This window comes from Dysidea avara, chromosome 3 (assembly GCF_963678975.1).
Source record: "Dysidea avara chromosome 3, odDysAvar1.4, whole genome shotgun sequence".
Classification (NCBI taxonomy): domain Eukaryota; kingdom Metazoa; phylum Porifera; class Demospongiae; order Dictyoceratida; family Dysideidae; genus Dysidea; species Dysidea avara.
In genome coordinates, this window is record NC_089274.1 from 7,367,252 (window position 1) to 7,384,254 (window position 17,003).

The 17,003-nt window shown below is 37.9% G+C and overlaps 1 protein-coding gene across 1 annotated transcript; it reads left to right on the forward strand.

Annotated features, from left to right (window-relative positions):
* The first annotated feature begins 966 nt into the window (after positions 1–966).
* Positions 967–14,115, forward strand: LOC136249168 (solute carrier organic anion transporter family member 4C1-like). Its single transcript, XM_066041119.1, has 6 exons — positions 967–1,258; positions 10,474–11,418; positions 11,471–11,624; positions 11,673–11,826; positions 12,297–12,463; positions 13,692–14,115. Exons 1-6 carry the CDS (start codon positions 1,081–1,083, stop codon positions 14,038–14,040), a joined length of 1,947 nt encoding a protein of 648 aa, XP_065897191.1. The 5' UTR covers positions 967–1,080; the 3' UTR covers positions 14,041–14,115.
* The last annotated feature ends 2,888 nt before the right edge of the window (positions 14,116–17,003 follow it).

The window sequence follows — 17,003 nt, forward strand, 5'->3', positions numbered from 1 at the left end:
GAGTAACATTTTGGTCAGTGGTTAAATGCTGTTCTGGTAACTGAAACATGCAAGCATCTGTGAGTTCTGGTAATTTAGTTACAGTAATTGGTTACTTCTACTTCATACTTTTTTAGCTGTTACTGGTCAAAGGAGGCAGCTAATGACTTGGAATATCCTTGCCAAAAAAAGTTCCTGCATGACAGGTATAACTAATCACTGGACTGGACTACTGGACTGGAACTCTGGACTACATGACATTTTTTTTGTTTTTAGTTATGAAATTGATAGAAGTTGGTTTCTGCTTATTGTATTGCCAAGAGTCCTCCTTACTATTATTAACTCTTGGCATTGCTCTATAGCTAGCTATTCATCATTTAGTAGTGGGCTGAAGTTTCCCTGAAAGCCCTTAGCCTAGCAGTAGTCCAGTCCATGCAGTGTTCCAGTCCATGTCCAGTCCAGTGATTAGTTCACCCATATGTGTCTATGTCTGAGGAATGTTTGAAGGAAGATGTAGCTACGTTCCACAGAAATAAGTGTGTCGATAATTGTTTGCTTATACTATTGGAAAAATAAATAGCTTAGTAAACAAAAGTCAGTTGCCAAAACTGAAGATGTGTGAGTAAATAGATTTAATGTAACTCAACAGCTGGCTGTATAATTATGCAGCTACACCCCAAGTACATGCATACCAGTCTTTTTGCTTGCTTGCCAATATCACCACACCCAATCACATCAATAAAATCTTTCTGTTAACATGGCTATACATCAGCGGCATGAGTGATGTGAATTAGTTTTTTTGTTTTACTCAAGTGACTTGTTATTTGAAGCGGAACATGGGTTAGCTACCAATGTGTTCAGTCTTCACTGGTATAATACATCTAATGACTCCAGTTCCCTTCTATTTTATTTTTTATAAATAAATAAAATTATAAATTCACGTGGGCTTACTAAATTCTTAAATACAAAATTTACGGAATTCCGGAATCACTACGTACGTATGCTTTAATTGGAACATTTGAGGGAACGCTCTCGGGAACGCTCGGGAACTTTCTAGTGTGCTTCCTAAGAAGAAGTTATCTGCTAGTGGACTCTACTGCTATGGAGGACGAAGAAAGAGAGGATAGCGAAGTGGTACCCTTCTTATCTACCAAAGACGCTGAGACAAGCTGTGGAATTTTTGGCTATCGACCACGATGTTTGCAGATGTTTGCAAAACCGATCTGCATTATGGTTATGCTAAATATCTACTGCTTGGTAGAAGCAAGCATCGTAACTGGTAATGTATTGTGTGTGTGTACATGTGACTAATGCACCTATCAACCGCCAATACCACCCCAAGGGGTAGTCTGGCGCCGCCCGCCCCTTCGCATAAAGTAAGGGTCTGGTGAAATACAGATACTAAATCATTTCTGGCGCCCAGATTCGGCGCTAGCCAATTAGTGCATGCCAATGACGTTCACACAGAAATCGCCTTGGCAACACAATGCTTTTGTTCGAATTGAAGTGCAATCATCTGACGTAACAAGCATTACATGCGCTGTCTAATTGAATTCCTTTTGAAATGATTAGGTATTTGTATTTCCCAGACCCTTACTTTTTGTGAAGGGGCGGGCGGCGCCAGACTACCCAAGGGGGTGACACACAGGCACTTACTGTAGGCAGACCAAGGGGGTGTCACGTAGATACGTGCTGTAGGGAGATCTGCAACCGCGGTCAAAGTCTTGACCACGGTCACAGATCTACCTACACTGGGTGTACCCCCAGTACAGGAGATTATAGGGGATTTACAAACAAATTTGCTCCCAGTAGTGAGGCTTTTGACTCCCAGCTTTATATGAGTACAGGGTACAACCCACACGTGCTTGCACCTGTGTGGTGAATCACTAGTAAATTTTGTAGTCTGGGTTCGAGACTATAGTAAATTGTGGTGGGGATTAGTGGGGGATCATTATGGGATTAGACAACTGGCTATGCCCCAGTAGTGGGGCTTTTGCTCTTGTAGATTGTCAAATCCCTTAGCCCGTACTGGGGGCTAGGGGCTGAACGTTGATAGGTGCATAATACATACATTGATTGTGCAGCACATATCCTACCATGTGGAATATTTGTAATAATCTATGCTCTGCCCCCTGGATGCAAAGTATTTGAATTAATCTATGTAACTCAATCAGTGACTAATTGTTCATGATCGACTTTAGATCAGTTAGTAGTTAGTACAATGGTTACAGGTCCAGTTTTCTGTGCAACTCTGAGCCCTTGAAATTGACAAAGATTGGTAATTATACTAATTTTAATTTTTACCAAAGGGTAAGGTAAGCACAGAAGGCAACAACGTCTACAGGGATACTAGTCTCGTATTCCAGACAGTTTGTGTGGGGGCAGCAAGGTCACTATTTCACACTTTCCGTGAGCACACTGGAATGCTTTTAGATTACATGACAGTATTCTTTTGTGCCAAGGATTATGTAATAATCATGCCAGTCACCTCTGTGAGCAGACTGAGGTGAACATTGTACTGGTAATGTCTTGGTGATGTATTTGAATTGTTGAAGGTCTTCCTCAACAATTCTGCCATTTCACAAATCTGTAGTGAACCATATTCCTTTCTTACCCAATGCTTTTAAGTGACTAGGGGAACAAAGATCCCAAGCCCATGGTGTTGTTAAACTTTTGTAAAAATATTTGGTAATCTAGACTTAGTCCTTTAGTACAGTAAGAATTTGAATAATTGGTGTTTGTTTTATCATAGTTATAAATAAATAATAGAGTCCCGATCGGCTCTGCCAACATTCCAGCAATGGTCATGGAATGTGTGCAACAGTGACCAGACGGTTTATTTGCCACCCTGTCTGGCACATGAGACTATAGGGGTACAACCTACAAACACACAAGTACAAAAAACAAGGGACACAAATGAAGTACATAGCTACAATACAAAAACAAATACACAACGCATAAACTATATAATACTTAAATTAGAACAAAGGGAAAACTATACAACAGTAAAAGAGGCATGGCGGGATATAGACAAAATGTTACAAGGGATTCCATAAAGGATACTATTTACAAAAACTGAATACCTATACATATTTTAAGAATGACTGTTTATCTGCAAAAGTACAGATTTTTCTTTTGAATATCTGACTTACTCAATGTCAGCACTACAGTCTAAATAACTGGAGCTATGTGCCAAATTCTTTTTCCAAGAATCATCATTTGCTTTTGAGAAGTGCCTTTTTGCATTTCAAAGGCAGAATACTGCATGCAACGTACAGTAGTGGGTAGCTACCTTGGTATCTTGTTAAGTTTCTTTCTTCAATCAGTGGCTTCAATCTGCATTGATTTGTAGTCTGAATTGCTCATGCCTACCAACATTGTTCATACAAACATGCCTTCTTTCATGATATCCTAGAACAATAGTCACACCCCTCAGGCAGAGCATCACATACATGGCACCCAGAGGTAATGTTATACTCGCGAGCAGTTGACACTCATGTAGCCAATTTTCGACCCGCGATTTCTTTGGCATGTGTGTGCTAACTAGCTCACCACGTGTAGCCATGATACGCAAGCTCTCTCAGGTGGCTACTCCAGTAACCACATGCCTTCGCACATGATATATTCCAGTCGTGCATCATGTCGAGTTGTAGCGTGGATTTGAGCACTCACGAGGGATTGTAACATTACCTCTGGGGGGTACTGTACTATTCCACTAAAATATGTACAGTGGACTATATCCAAGGTTTAAAAAAGACACCCAGTCTTACATATTTACAAAAACACCCAATAATTCCTAAATAGTTTTAACTGTGTGTTACTATAATACTTGTTGGTTTTGATGCCATCCATCATGAGAATCAACCATCACTTATATATGACTTTATTGCTGTAATCATGTTTATGGTTAAATATACAGTGGAACCTGTGTTACGGTCACCTGGATTAAGCGGTCACCTCTGCATAACGGCCATGTCGAGGTCCCAAATATTTTCCCATACAAATGTATGCATTGTTGTCTGCATTAAGCGGTCACCTGTCTAACGTGTATAACCGCCAACCAAGAATTCGCCTATGAATCACTGTATACATAACTTTCTCCTTCATATAGCGGTCGCTACCTTTTATGGTGGCTTGTTAAGCCAACTGTCTGGCACCACGGCACCGTTTCAATTAATGCACAATTATCACGCTTCCTGCCTTTCAATGAATACTATATAATTTATCAGGCTTCATTGCTTAAACGTATTCAATAGCTATAACCAACATTCATAACAAGCTCACCTGCACCTTGTCCTTTCTGTACTAAAATATTACTGCATTGTGGTTGCGGGCGTGAGCCTCTTAATAATAATCACTCATTTATAACCGCCATAGCCACTAAAATGCTGCTGACCACCTTGTACAGGTTTTCTCTATAACAGCCACCTGTATATAAAGGCCAGATATATCTGGTCCCAAGGTGACCATTATAGACAGGTTCCACTGTATATATATCTAATCCAAAACAGCCAAGCTGTAAAAAAAGTGTGCGGCCCTCAAAAAGGCTATATGGTGAAAAAAGATGTGAAATCCAAGGTGGCGGCCAAGAAATGGCTGTGATGGTAGGTTAATGGTAAAAATTTTAATAACGACAATTCAGATGAATTTTTGTGCCGCTTGGTCTTGGCACAAAATTCACCTGAATTGTCATTATTAAAATTTTTACCATTAACCTACCATCACAGCCATTTCTTGGCCGCCACCTTGGATTTCACATCTTTTTTCACCATATAGCCTTTTTGAGGGCCGCACACTTTTTTTACAGCTTGGCTGTTTTGGATTAGATTTCATTTCTTTTTGTATTTGTATACCCCAAAGCCGGCCTATAGCCGGCTTTGGGACTTTTTTAACCTATCTTTTTTTTTACCACAGGAAGAAGAAAAGATGAAGTAGATGTACTTTAAATATTTTATCAATAAATGTACAAATTATATAATATATAATACATATATTGATTACAGAAATCTCCATGGTGGTTTCTTTGTAACTGAATACTCTACAAGGTGACTTCTTCTAGATATTCTCTCTACAGGGTGAATTGTTTGTAGCTGAACGATCTACAAGGTAACTTCTTCTAGCTGATCTCTCTACAAGGTGATTTGTTTGTAGCTGAATTCTGTACAGGCGATTTGTTTGCAGCTGAGCTCTTTACAGAATGGTTTCTTTGTAGCTGAACTCTCTACAAGGTAACTTCTTCTAACTGATCTTTCTACAGGGCAATTTGTTTGTGGCAGAATTTTATACAGGGTGATTTCTTTGCAGCTGAACTCTCTACATGGTGGTTTCTTTGTAGCTGAACTCTCTACAAGGTAACTTCTTCTAGCTGATCTCTCTACAGAGTGATTTGTTTGTAGCTGAACGATCTACAAGGTAACTTCTTCTAGCTGATCTCTCTACAGGGTGGTTTGTTTGTAGCTGAATTCTGTACAGGTGATTTGTTTGCAGCTGAGCTCTTTACAGAATGGTTTCTTTGTAGCTGAACTCTCTCCAAGGTAACTTCTTCTAACTGATCTTTCTACAGGGTGATTTGTTTGTAGCTGAACTCTCTACAAGGTAATTTCTTTGTAGCTGAACTCTCTACAAGGTAATCTCTTCTAGCTGATCTCTCTACAGGGAGATCTGTTTGTAGCTGAACTATCTACAAGGTAACTTCTTCTAACTGATCTCTCTACAGGGTGATTTGTTTGTAGCTGAACTCTCTACATGGTGATTTCTTTGTAGCTGAACTCTCTACAAGGTAATTTCTTCTAGCTGATCTCTCTACAGGGAGATCTGTTTGTAGCTGAACTATCTACAAGGTAACTTCTTCTAGCTGATCTCTCTACAGGGTGATTTGTTCGTAGCTGACTTCTGTACAGGTGATTTGTTTGTAGCTGAGCTCTTTACAAAATGGTTTCTTTGTAGCTGAACTCTCTACAAGGTAACTTCTTCTAACTGATCTTTCTACAGGGTGATTTGTTTGTAGCTGAACTCTCTACAAGGTAATTTCTTCTAGCTGATCTCTCTACAGGGAGATCTGTTTGTAGCTGAGCTATCTACAAGGTAACTTCTTCTAGCTGATCTCTCTACATGGTGATTTGTTCGTAGCTGACTTCTGTTCAGGTGATTTGTTTGCAGCTGAGCTCTTTACAAAATGGTTTCTTTGTAGCTGAACTTTCTACAAGGTAACTTCTTCTAACTGATCTTTCTACAGGGTGATTTGTTTGTAGCTGAACTATCTACAAGGTAATTTCTTCTAGCTGACCTCTCTACAGGGTGATTTGTTTGTAGCTGAATTCTGTACAGGTGATTTGTTTTCAGCTGAGCTCTTTACAGATTGGTTTCTTTGTAGCTGAACTCTCTACAAGGTAACTTTTCTAGCTGATGTCTCTACAAGGTCACTAGTTTGTAGCTGAACTCTCTACATAGTGGTTTCTTTGTAACTGAACTTTCTACAAGGTGACTTCTTCTAGCTGATCTTTCTACAGGGTGATTTGCATGTTTGTAGCTGAACTCTCTACAAGGTAACTTCTTCTGGCTGATCTCTCTACAGGGAGATTTGTTTGTAGCTGAACTCTCTACAGGTGATTTGTTTGAAGCTGAACTCTCTAAATGATGGTTTCTTTGTAGCTGAACTCTCTACAAGTTAACTTCTTCTAGCTGATCTCTCTACATGGTGATTTATTTGTAGCTGAATTCTGTATAGGTGATTTGTTTGCAGCTGAGCTCTTTAAATAACGGTTTCTTTGTAGCTGAACTCTCTACAAGGTAACTTCTTCCAGCTGATGTCTTAACAGGGTCACTAGTTTGTAGCTGAATTCTCTACATGGTGGTTTCTTTGTAACTGAACTCTCTACAAGGTAACTTTTTCTAGCTGATCTTTCTACAGGGTGATTTGTTTGTAGCTGAATTCTGTACAGGTGATTTGTTTGCAGCTGAGCTCTTTAAAGAATGGTTTCTTTGTAGCTGAATTCTCTACAAGGTAACTTCTTCTAGCTGATGTCTCCACAAGGTCACTAGTTTGTAGCTGAGCTCTCTACATAGTGGTTTCTTTGTAACTGAACTCTCTACAAGGTGACCTCTTCTAGCTGATCTTTCTACAGGGTGATTTGTTTGAAGCTGAACTCTCTACAAGGTAACTTCTTCTAGCTGATCTCTCTACAGGGAGATTTGTTTGTAGCTAAACTCTCTACATGATGGTTTCTTTGTAACTGAACTCTCTACAAGGTGACTTCTTCTAGCTGATCTTTCTACAGGGTGATTTGTTTGAAGCTGAACTCTCTACATGGTAACTTCTTCTAGTTGATCTCTCTACAGGGAGATTTGTTTGTAGCTGAACTCTCTACATGATGGTTTCTTTGTAGCTGAACTCTCTACAAGGTAACTTCTTCTAGCTAAGCTCTCTACAGGGAGATTTGTTTGTAGCTGAACTCTCTAAATGATGGTTTCTTTGTAGCTGAACTCTCTGCAAGGTAACTTCTTCTATTGATCTCTCCACAGGGCGATTTGTTTGTAGCTGAACTCTCTACATGGTGGTTTCTTTGTAGCTGAACTCTACAAGGTGATTTCTTCTAGCTGAACTATCTCTTTCCATAGTTGCATGAACTCCCTACAAGGTAATTTCTTCTAGCTAATCTCTCTACAGGGTGACTTGTGTGTAGCTGATCTCTATACAGGTTTCTTGTTTCTAGCTGATCTCTTGAATTCTCTTCAGGGTGACTGCTCTATTAGGATGACTGCTCTATTAGAGTATCTCGATCTCGCACTTGCTGCACCAAGTTGGATTTCGTGTTATAACTCTGTGGCTTTAAGTCTGACCTTCTACACCATTGATGAGCCTTTCTAAGATGATTACTCCATCTGTACAACGATTTTCAAAGCATTACCCCAAGCGGTTTATCTGGTAGGCATGGCAAGCAGTCGTTTTTTTTATTAGCTAATCTCGATTGCATAATTGTTACACACTGTTGGTTTTTTCGTTGTATCTTCCTGTTTTTTAGCTCGATTTCTTTCAAACCACAAAAGGTTTGAGGTTCAATAGTTAACCTATTCACCCACCGATTTTCAGCTTCTTCCCATACGCGGTTTGCCCTGTAGGCGTGACAACATATTGGTGTTATTTTTCGTGAATAATCGCTCATAACTCTTTGCCTGTTTATCGTATTCCAGCCAAAGTTGGTACCGAGATGCGCCTTTATATCCCCCTTCTGTGTGCCAAATTTCAAGGCAATCGGATGTGGTGTTCGCGTTTTATAGCAGTTTTTGTAAGTGTGCAACAAGAAAAAGAAAAATAAGAAGAAAAAAACAACAACAAAAAATGAAGAAACTGAGCCAATTTTTGAAGTCGCATATCTCGGGAACGCGTGAAGCGATTTTGCTCAAATTTGGAATGTGGAGTGCTGCAGTTGGAGGGCATGTCCACAGCAACAATCGTCTTGTTTCATCAAGGAAGCACAGAGCTACGGAGGTGCGAAAATTGCATTTTCTTTCTTCCTGTCAGTATATTCACGGGTGTTACACGCCAGCTTCTTGGGCCGCACAACACACTACCGTGTGTCTTGATATATATATATATATATAAGCTCTTCTGTGATCTGCAATGGTCCCATTCAACTCATTACACAAGATGTATCTTAAAAAGCAATCAAATGATGTCATACATACGTAGCGTCAGTTTGGTATCAGTCAATCAAAGTATAGCTAATGGAAGTACAATACCACCAAAAAAGATCAATCCTGATAAAAAAAAAGTATCTGCATTGGTGCATCACAGAATTTTCAACTAGAGTAGGGACCATAGCACATCGATAAATAGTACTGAAACAAGGTGGAGTAGTGCACGGTATTAAATCACAGTAAAACAATAAGAAGTGCTGTGTTCCTGTTGTGCTCAAGATACCATGCACAGTAGGGGTATAACACTTCTTATTGTTTTACTGTAATTTAATATCATGCACTACTCCACCTTGTTTCAGTACTTTTTATTGATGTGCTATGGTCCTTACTCTAGTTAAGAATTCCTTGTGTACTTGTTTTTTAACTTTTTTGTAAAATAGATTATTGTGACTGACTGACTGGTGACCCATGCACACTGCATCAAAAGAAAGAAATTCAATTATCATCTGAAAACATCTGAAAAGTGAAGTATCCATTATGCTTCATTGTCAGCTATGTTCAACCCATTACACAGCATTATGAATCAAGAACTGTTCAAAGCACCTCTGAGTAGCTACTAAGAAAAATAGTGACATTTTCTGTTACAAAGGGAAGCCATCACATGCTATCGCCAAATCAACACTTTTCGCTATCAGCAAAGATGAATGGGACACAAAGGATGACACGTGCCCACAACTGGTCACCTGGTTTACTAAAATTGTTTCCTGAAAGTGTGTGTTTGTATGTGCGTATGTATGTGTATATATGTATGTACATTTGTTTGTCTTTCTGCACCCACATGAGAAAAACTTTTTAATAAAATTATTTATACAGGGAAAACAGCATCAACTGTTCTTCAGCTGTGCCCTGTGACATTATCATACAATTCACACACACATGCATGCACACACACACACACACATACACACACACACACACACATACACACACACGCACACACACACACACACAAGAATACGCATTACAAGTTACAACAAAACAAAGCAATTGCAAAGCACAAAATAAGGATTTAAATTGTCTAACAGTCATAGTATCATATACTGTAGCATACAGGCAATTCCATATCAAATTTCCCCGATATTGTAATGATCTTTTTCCATAATTTATTCTTATTCTTGTTCACTAAAAACAGGCCATATAGAGCCTGTATTAAACTTCCAGGCAGGTAAACTTGGTTAATACGTGCCAGTCTGAAATATAGGTGAAGTGAGTTTATAAGGACACGGTAAAGGCTTTACCCAATGGGCTCTACTGATGTCAAACAGCCAAAAAACAACGCAGCTGGCCTCCTAGGCTACCAGGTATAGCAAATTGAAAAAGGGGTGTACCCATACATACCTGACAAAAATAAATTAAGGCTTTGCCTTTGTGTAAGAAAATGTTATAGACAAACTATAAACATATTTCTATGCACTATTAGTGGGTTAAGGTGGTTTGTTCGAGTTATGCCTCCTTAGCAGTGCTTAGCAACATAATTACAGAATTACAACAATTACAAAATACAAATTACAATGATCATGTGGCAACAAAGCAAAGCATATTAGTTTAGTACACTGTTAATCAATTCCAGCTAGGTTTGTTTGTTGATTATGGCCCCTGGATTTTAGAAGTAGCACAACATCAAATTGTTTTCCAGGGATTTTTACCTGCAGGTAAATGTATTCAGTAAAGCCAAGAGTCCACAATAACATTATAAATGTATTACTTTAATTTTTAAATGCTTGTAACTGTCATCTAATTCACTGTAGCTGTGATTTTGCTTGATGTAGTTTCAATGCTGTTCTTCATGTTTTACAGGATTGGTACCATCTGTGTTATCATCACTGGAAACACGTTATAAATTTTCTAGCATACAACTTGGAATGATATCAAGTACCTTCGAATTTACTGGAGTGGTGACAGTGATTTTCATCAGTTACTTTGCTACAGAGAGCCACAAGCCCAGGTGGTTGGGAGCTGGTGCACTTTTCCTAGGAATTGGAACACTATTGTTTGCTAGTCCACAATTTATTACTGATACTTATGATATTGGAAAAAACGCCAATCTGTCACTTGAAGCATGTAGAGACAAGAATGACTTTTCTCCAGATTGTGATAATAAATCAGACCACATCTATTTTATGTTTGTTTTTGCAATGATTTTGATCGGAATTGGAGGTGCTCCAGTGTTTACAGTGGGAACATCTTTCATCGATGACATCACTCATCCTAAATATGTCTCCATCTTTCTTGGTGTCTTCTTCACAATGGCAGTGCTAGGACCACCTGTGGGATTTATAATTGGAGGAATTCTACTAAAGGTTTATGTTGACCCATGGAAAAAGACTACACTTGTAGAATCAGACCCAGGTTGGGTTGGTGCTTGGTGGATAGCAATGATCCTGTTTGGAGTTGTGTCTTTGCTGATAAGTATTCCTTTCTTTCTTTTTCCTAAGAAGTTTTCTGACACTGATTTTATACAGCAAGAAAGACTAAAGCAAGCAAAGAAAGAAGGATTAAGGAAAGGAGATTTCAGTGTTCAATTTAGCATTAAGGAACTTCCACAGCAGATACTTATTTTACTGAGCAATATAACGTATTTATTTGTCATAATATCACATGCTCTTATGATATTCATAGCTACTGGATTTTTAGCATTTTTTGCCAAGTATATGGAAGCACTGTTTGAGCTGAGTGCATCGTCAGGGAGTTTAGCTGCTGGAGCAACTGGTATCACAACTACTGTAGCTGGAATAATGATTGGTAAACTGTTTGTGTAAGGATGTATAAGTTTTATAGATGTATAAATGTGTAGGTGCTCTGCTAGTACACTTCAAGAAACCAACTATCAGGAAACTGACTTTGAACTTTGCAATGATTAACCTAATATCGGCTGTTTTCTTGGGTTCGTTCTTTCTGAGATGTCCAACACACAACATAGCTGGTGTGACAGTTCCTTATCCCAACAGGTAATAGAATGTATTGTGTACGTACTTCAATTTCTGTGATCTATATAGTACACTATTTGATGATCAGACCCTTAATGCTACTTGCAACAGTCACTGTGACTGTAAATCAACTATATTTGAACCAGTGTGTTCTGATGGGATCACCTATTTCTCTCCCTGCCGAGCTGGTTGTGATAAGTACTATTTACATGGCAACAGAGATGTAAGTAAATAGAAATATGACTACTAATATACGTACTGTAAATCAGGAAATTTTTGTTCAAAAATTGTGTTCTCAATAAATTTTATCTGTTATATTTTTGTGGACAACATAAGCTTTGAAACCAGTGAATTTTGTTTGCAGCAAATACATACCAGTTATCTTGATGCTGTATCTGAACACTCAGCATGCTGTTCTTGAATTTGTAGACACTAGCTTGGTGAGGCTCACATGTGTTCAGATTTCAACTCCTCTTTTTATTAGAGTGACGATATTTGTGCTGACTTCTATATAGAGACACCATTTTTGTATGATAATTGATTTTCCTAGGATTACAATTATTACTGTGATTTATGTACATTATGTCATCAGCCCCTGAAATAATCACAGATTTACATTGTCCGTTTAAACCATACTGACATTTACATATAACATGAATCATGTGTTTATTTGTAATATATGTATATATATAGGAACCGAGATTTGAAAATTGCACATGCAGTTCAGGTGCCATAGCTCGTGCAAAAGAAGGATATTGTAATGAACACTGTAAGATGCTTTTCCCCTTTCTGATCACTTTTGGATTAATGCTAACAGCAGTCACTATAATTCAAATTCCTACTACTGTTATTGTTATAAGGTTTGTGTCGCTGTCTAATTGAAATAATAGAACAGCCAAGCTGCAAAAAATGGAGTTGAAGAACTGACTAAGATACAATAAAGGATAGCAACCAACTGAAGCAGTGGTATATGTTAAAGTCAACAGGTTTTAGAAGTTAATACACATGCACAGCCATTCTTAGCCATCACCCTTTAATAACTAGGCTGCTTTTTTATGACTACACTTTTTTGCAGCTTGGCTGATTTGGTTTAGTTTGTATTTGTGTACCTTTATTTTCAGTATGCTTGTTGAAATGTAGAGTAGCAATATAATCACACTTTAGTCAGTTTGCGCCTTGTTTTTAGTTCATAATTCTTGTTTTATGGGTCAACTGCCCAAACATTTAGTAGTGCTGCAAAGCTAACTCTTTAAATTAACATTTTATCAAAAAGTTCTTTGATTTGACCGAGGGCAAGTGACGTATGACAGTTATGACACTTTACAACATTGACAGTTATGGTGCTTTTAAAATATCCCATATATTCAGTATGGACAATTTAGCCACTCAAACATGTTTACAGCATGAAAACATGCTTGTTCCAGTACAAAACCATTGGGGTAAGTAGAATTATAGAAATATGGGAAGCAGAAACAGAAAAAAAGACCTGCGCTGGATAAAAGTCATCCTGTCATTCAAAATACCCCTGATAAAGTAGTGATATTAAAATACTCTAATAGAGCAGTCAACAATGGTTTACATTGAAAGCCTGTGAATTGATAAACTATCATAGCTGGCGTAGATTAAGTGCTTAGTCATCAACACTGAAAGTTATTCTCTTGAAACTGTAAACATTATAAAAGATTCTCCCATGCCAATGTAAGGATTTTCCCATATTTCCATGTTACAACTACTTTTAATCACTTGGATCACTACTTCAATTTTTTTTAAAAAAATTAAAAATTGAAGTACATATAAATTGCATGATAATGGTGCATCACTGTTTAATATTGTTTAATTTGTTGTATGTCCCACCATGAGTAAGATACTGTCCTAAGGCCAAGTTTTTATTGACTTCTGTTCCGCTCTTTGAAACAGTTATCATAGGGAAAATAAAGCTAACATGAAACTAGTTAATGACTTGATGTTAACTCTAAAACACCTCTAAAGTTTAACTTTCACAGCTATAATTGCCTACTTTCTGTTTTTTGCTGACTTAAGTCAAGCCTTAAATGTGTACCAATTTAATATTTTTGTATCTTTCTGCAGGTGTATTTCAGATGAGCAGAGAACATTAGCATTAGGACTGCAGTCAGTGTTAATGAGAGTTATAGGAAACATTCCTGGTCCTATTGTGGTTGGTGCAGTGTTTGACTCATCTTGTATGTACTGGCAAGAACAGTGTGGGGACAGGGGAAAGTGTTATGTATACGACAATCATAATCTGACTCTTAGGTTATTCAGTATGACAACTGGTGTCAGAGTTTCATCTATTGTGTTTTCCTTCTGTGCTTGGATATTTTTTGGTGTTACCTTGTGCAATCGAAGCAAGAAGAAGTCTGACCCAGTACCACTAAAGCAAGATGAAGAAGAGGAAAGTGTAGAACAGATAAATTAAACATTTACTAATCAGATTATTTGTTTCAATTTATGGTTTCCTCAGAAAGATATATAATACAGTAGCACAAATTGATATGTATACAACAAGGAAAATTAGGAATTTTTAAAGTCAATTAGGGATCATAGAAAAAATAGGGAAACAAAGTATGTCGCCTACACTTGCAGATATACTAGTAGACATTTAATCCCTACTTAGGTCTATGCCTATATATGAGTGAATTAGGGGATTACATGTCCACTAGTATATCTGCAGGTGTAGGCAGCCTCCCTTGTTTCCTCACTTTTTTCTATGTGAACTTAAAATTTCTAATTTTTCCTAATACTACATTATTATGACTGGTGAACCCATGTATACCACATCAAAAGATAAAATGGTGCCAGCATTAATGCCACAACTATCAATTGCTGACTTGAAAGTGAAATGGGAAGTCCATGATGCGTGTATTGTACATACTGTGGTATGCCAAAAGGCACCTGTTGGGCTAAAGTAACGTTAAACAATGAAACAAGCCCATGGCCTTAGCCGTTGAGTTGCGCTTGTCTGAAGGCATCAAGTAGGTATCCAGTTACTCAGTGAAAAATTCTATTGAATAAAAAAATTACAGCAATCTATTGGAAACATTTAGGATTGTACTGAAGGCATGGTTATACCTAACTAATACTGTCAAAGCACTGGGAAGGTATTGGTTTTGGATGATATTTTAGAACCTCCATGATCCCTAATATACAGTACTACTATACTGTATATCACTCTATACTTACTTGGTAGCCATAAATACACCAACACAAAAGTAACTTCAGCTTTTTGATCTCATAATTACTTCAAATGTTTGCTCCAAAAACCTATATAGCTACTGGCTGCTTTAATAGTTAGGGTTCTAAGACACTGTTGGATAACAACATGCTACAGTGATGCATTCATAAGGTCCATAGCTTACACTGTTCTAGAGTTATAACCATTTGTAAGCATTAAGTTGACCTGCTCACATGCAGCGTTGTTCTTGTATGTACTACAGTTTTTAAACTGACAAATTGTATTCAAAAATGAAAGCTGTAGCATCTAGGAGTTGAACTTTCTCATGATTGCATGCCCATCAGAGAATCTTGGAGCACTTCTTTGCAGGAAACAATCTTGCCACTATATCGCAAAGTTACTGTTAGATGAAGGTTACTTGTGTGGGAATACGGAAATTTATGAAGAAATATACCACCTATCAACTGGAACAATTACAAGGCAAGAGAGGGTGCAGAAAGGCCAAGTGTACTTACTGCTGAGGTACATCTGATGGTAGAGCAGCAAATGGTCTGAAACAATGGCATACCGTGCTTTGAAAATAATCAGAAAGTAATTGCTCATGACCAATCATATAAGGGAGTAATAGGAATTCTGTATTTGTAAAGGAATACTCCCACTGCTTGAAGTTTCTTAGTTTACTAGAGTGGTATATCCCCAGTATATGGAACAGTTAATTGTTTGGAATTTTAGTAGCTTTTCAGTAAACCTGCATTCACTGATGTTTACTGAGAGTTTAAAACTTAGTAAAACAATTATGTTCCATATACTTAAAGTTACTGACATTTTACTATCAGTATAACTGGGCACAACTACAGTAAAGCAGCTTAACAAATTAGTAAACTAAGAACCTTCAAGCAGTGTCCCAAGCTGCAGTCAAGTTGTAATTCTAGCTCTTGAAGTCAAGAGTCAGAAGAAGCATGCCCTGTAACTTGGCTTCTCTGGACAATAACATTTAAAATGCTAGTGCAGAAAGTACCTGGATAAAGCAAAGCTTGCTATAGGCGAGAGATTCACCACACATTTCATGCATTTGCTTTGCATCGGTCTGCAAACCTTGTTGTAACATATTTTAAATAATTGGGTATACATATCTGCATGACTGTGACATATTAAACCACAGAGCCACTGTCACTTTAGAATAGGTCATAGTGTTTAATAGTACTGCATGTTGCATGGTGAATCATAAGCTTTGACTCAACCACATGCCAGGACACTTCAGTCTGTTTTCTGCGCTGATTTACAAGTAGCTCCTGTAGATTTGTTTGCTGAGCATACATCTTTCTTGAACTCTGAGTTGCCTTGCACGCTGTCTATTCATGTGGCACTCTATCAGTTCATCTAAAGTTATATGGTGGTAAAATAGCATTCTAGTACATTCAGCTACTGCATGTCATCAAGAGTCCATAATAAGAGACCTCTTATGGACTCATGGATAGTGCTGTAATTTGATTACAACCTGCTGGAGTTGGTCCACCCTGTTATGACAACATAGAATGCTATTTTACCACCATATAACTTTAGATGAACTGATAGAGTGCCACATGAATAGACAGCGTGCAAGGCAACTCAGGGTTCAAGAAAGATGTATGCTCAGCAAACAAATCTACAGGAGCTACTTGTAAAGCAGCGCAGAAAACAGACTGAAGTGTCCTGGCATGTGGTTGAGTCAAAGCTTATGATTCACCATGCAACATGCAGTACTATTAATCCATGTACTTTTAAAATGCTTACTTTCCAGTATGATAGGTTTCTAAATCATTATCTCACATAATTATAGTACAGTACACTTATTATGCTGAAATTGTCATGGTCCTTGCAAGTTTAAGGACAAACAAGTCAAGATTAAACTTTCTGTACACTGCATAAGCAACTTAGAGAAACCAAAGGAAGCACTGCTTTCCTTATCCCCATACTCTTAAGCCAGGGATAGGGTAACTTTGGAAATGAAACTGCACAGTGATGTTTGAATAATAAACAGGTGTGGATGCCATTCTGGGGTCTGGGGCCATACTCCCCTGGAATATTTGAAGGTCTGTTATAGCAGTTTAGCTGTGTTTGTAAGATAAATTATTAGCTACGGCTTTTAAAAGGAGCTATGTATCTGTTAGTGGTTGACTGCTCTATTAGAGTATTTAATTGTAAGTAGTGATCAATAAATAATGGGG

Coding starts and splice junctions, on each gene's coding strand:
- LOC136249168 (XM_066041119.1), top strand. CDS start 1,081: ATGGAGGACGAAGAAAGAGAGGATAGCGAAGTGGTACCCTTCTTATCT. Junction 11,625..11,672: donor ACAGTTCCTTATCCCAACAG/GTAATAGAATGT, acceptor TGATCTATATAG/TACACTATTTGATGATCAGA. Junction 11,827..12,296: donor ATTTACATGGCAACAGAGAT/GTAAGTAAATAG, acceptor GTATATATATAG/GAACCGAGATTTGAAAATTG.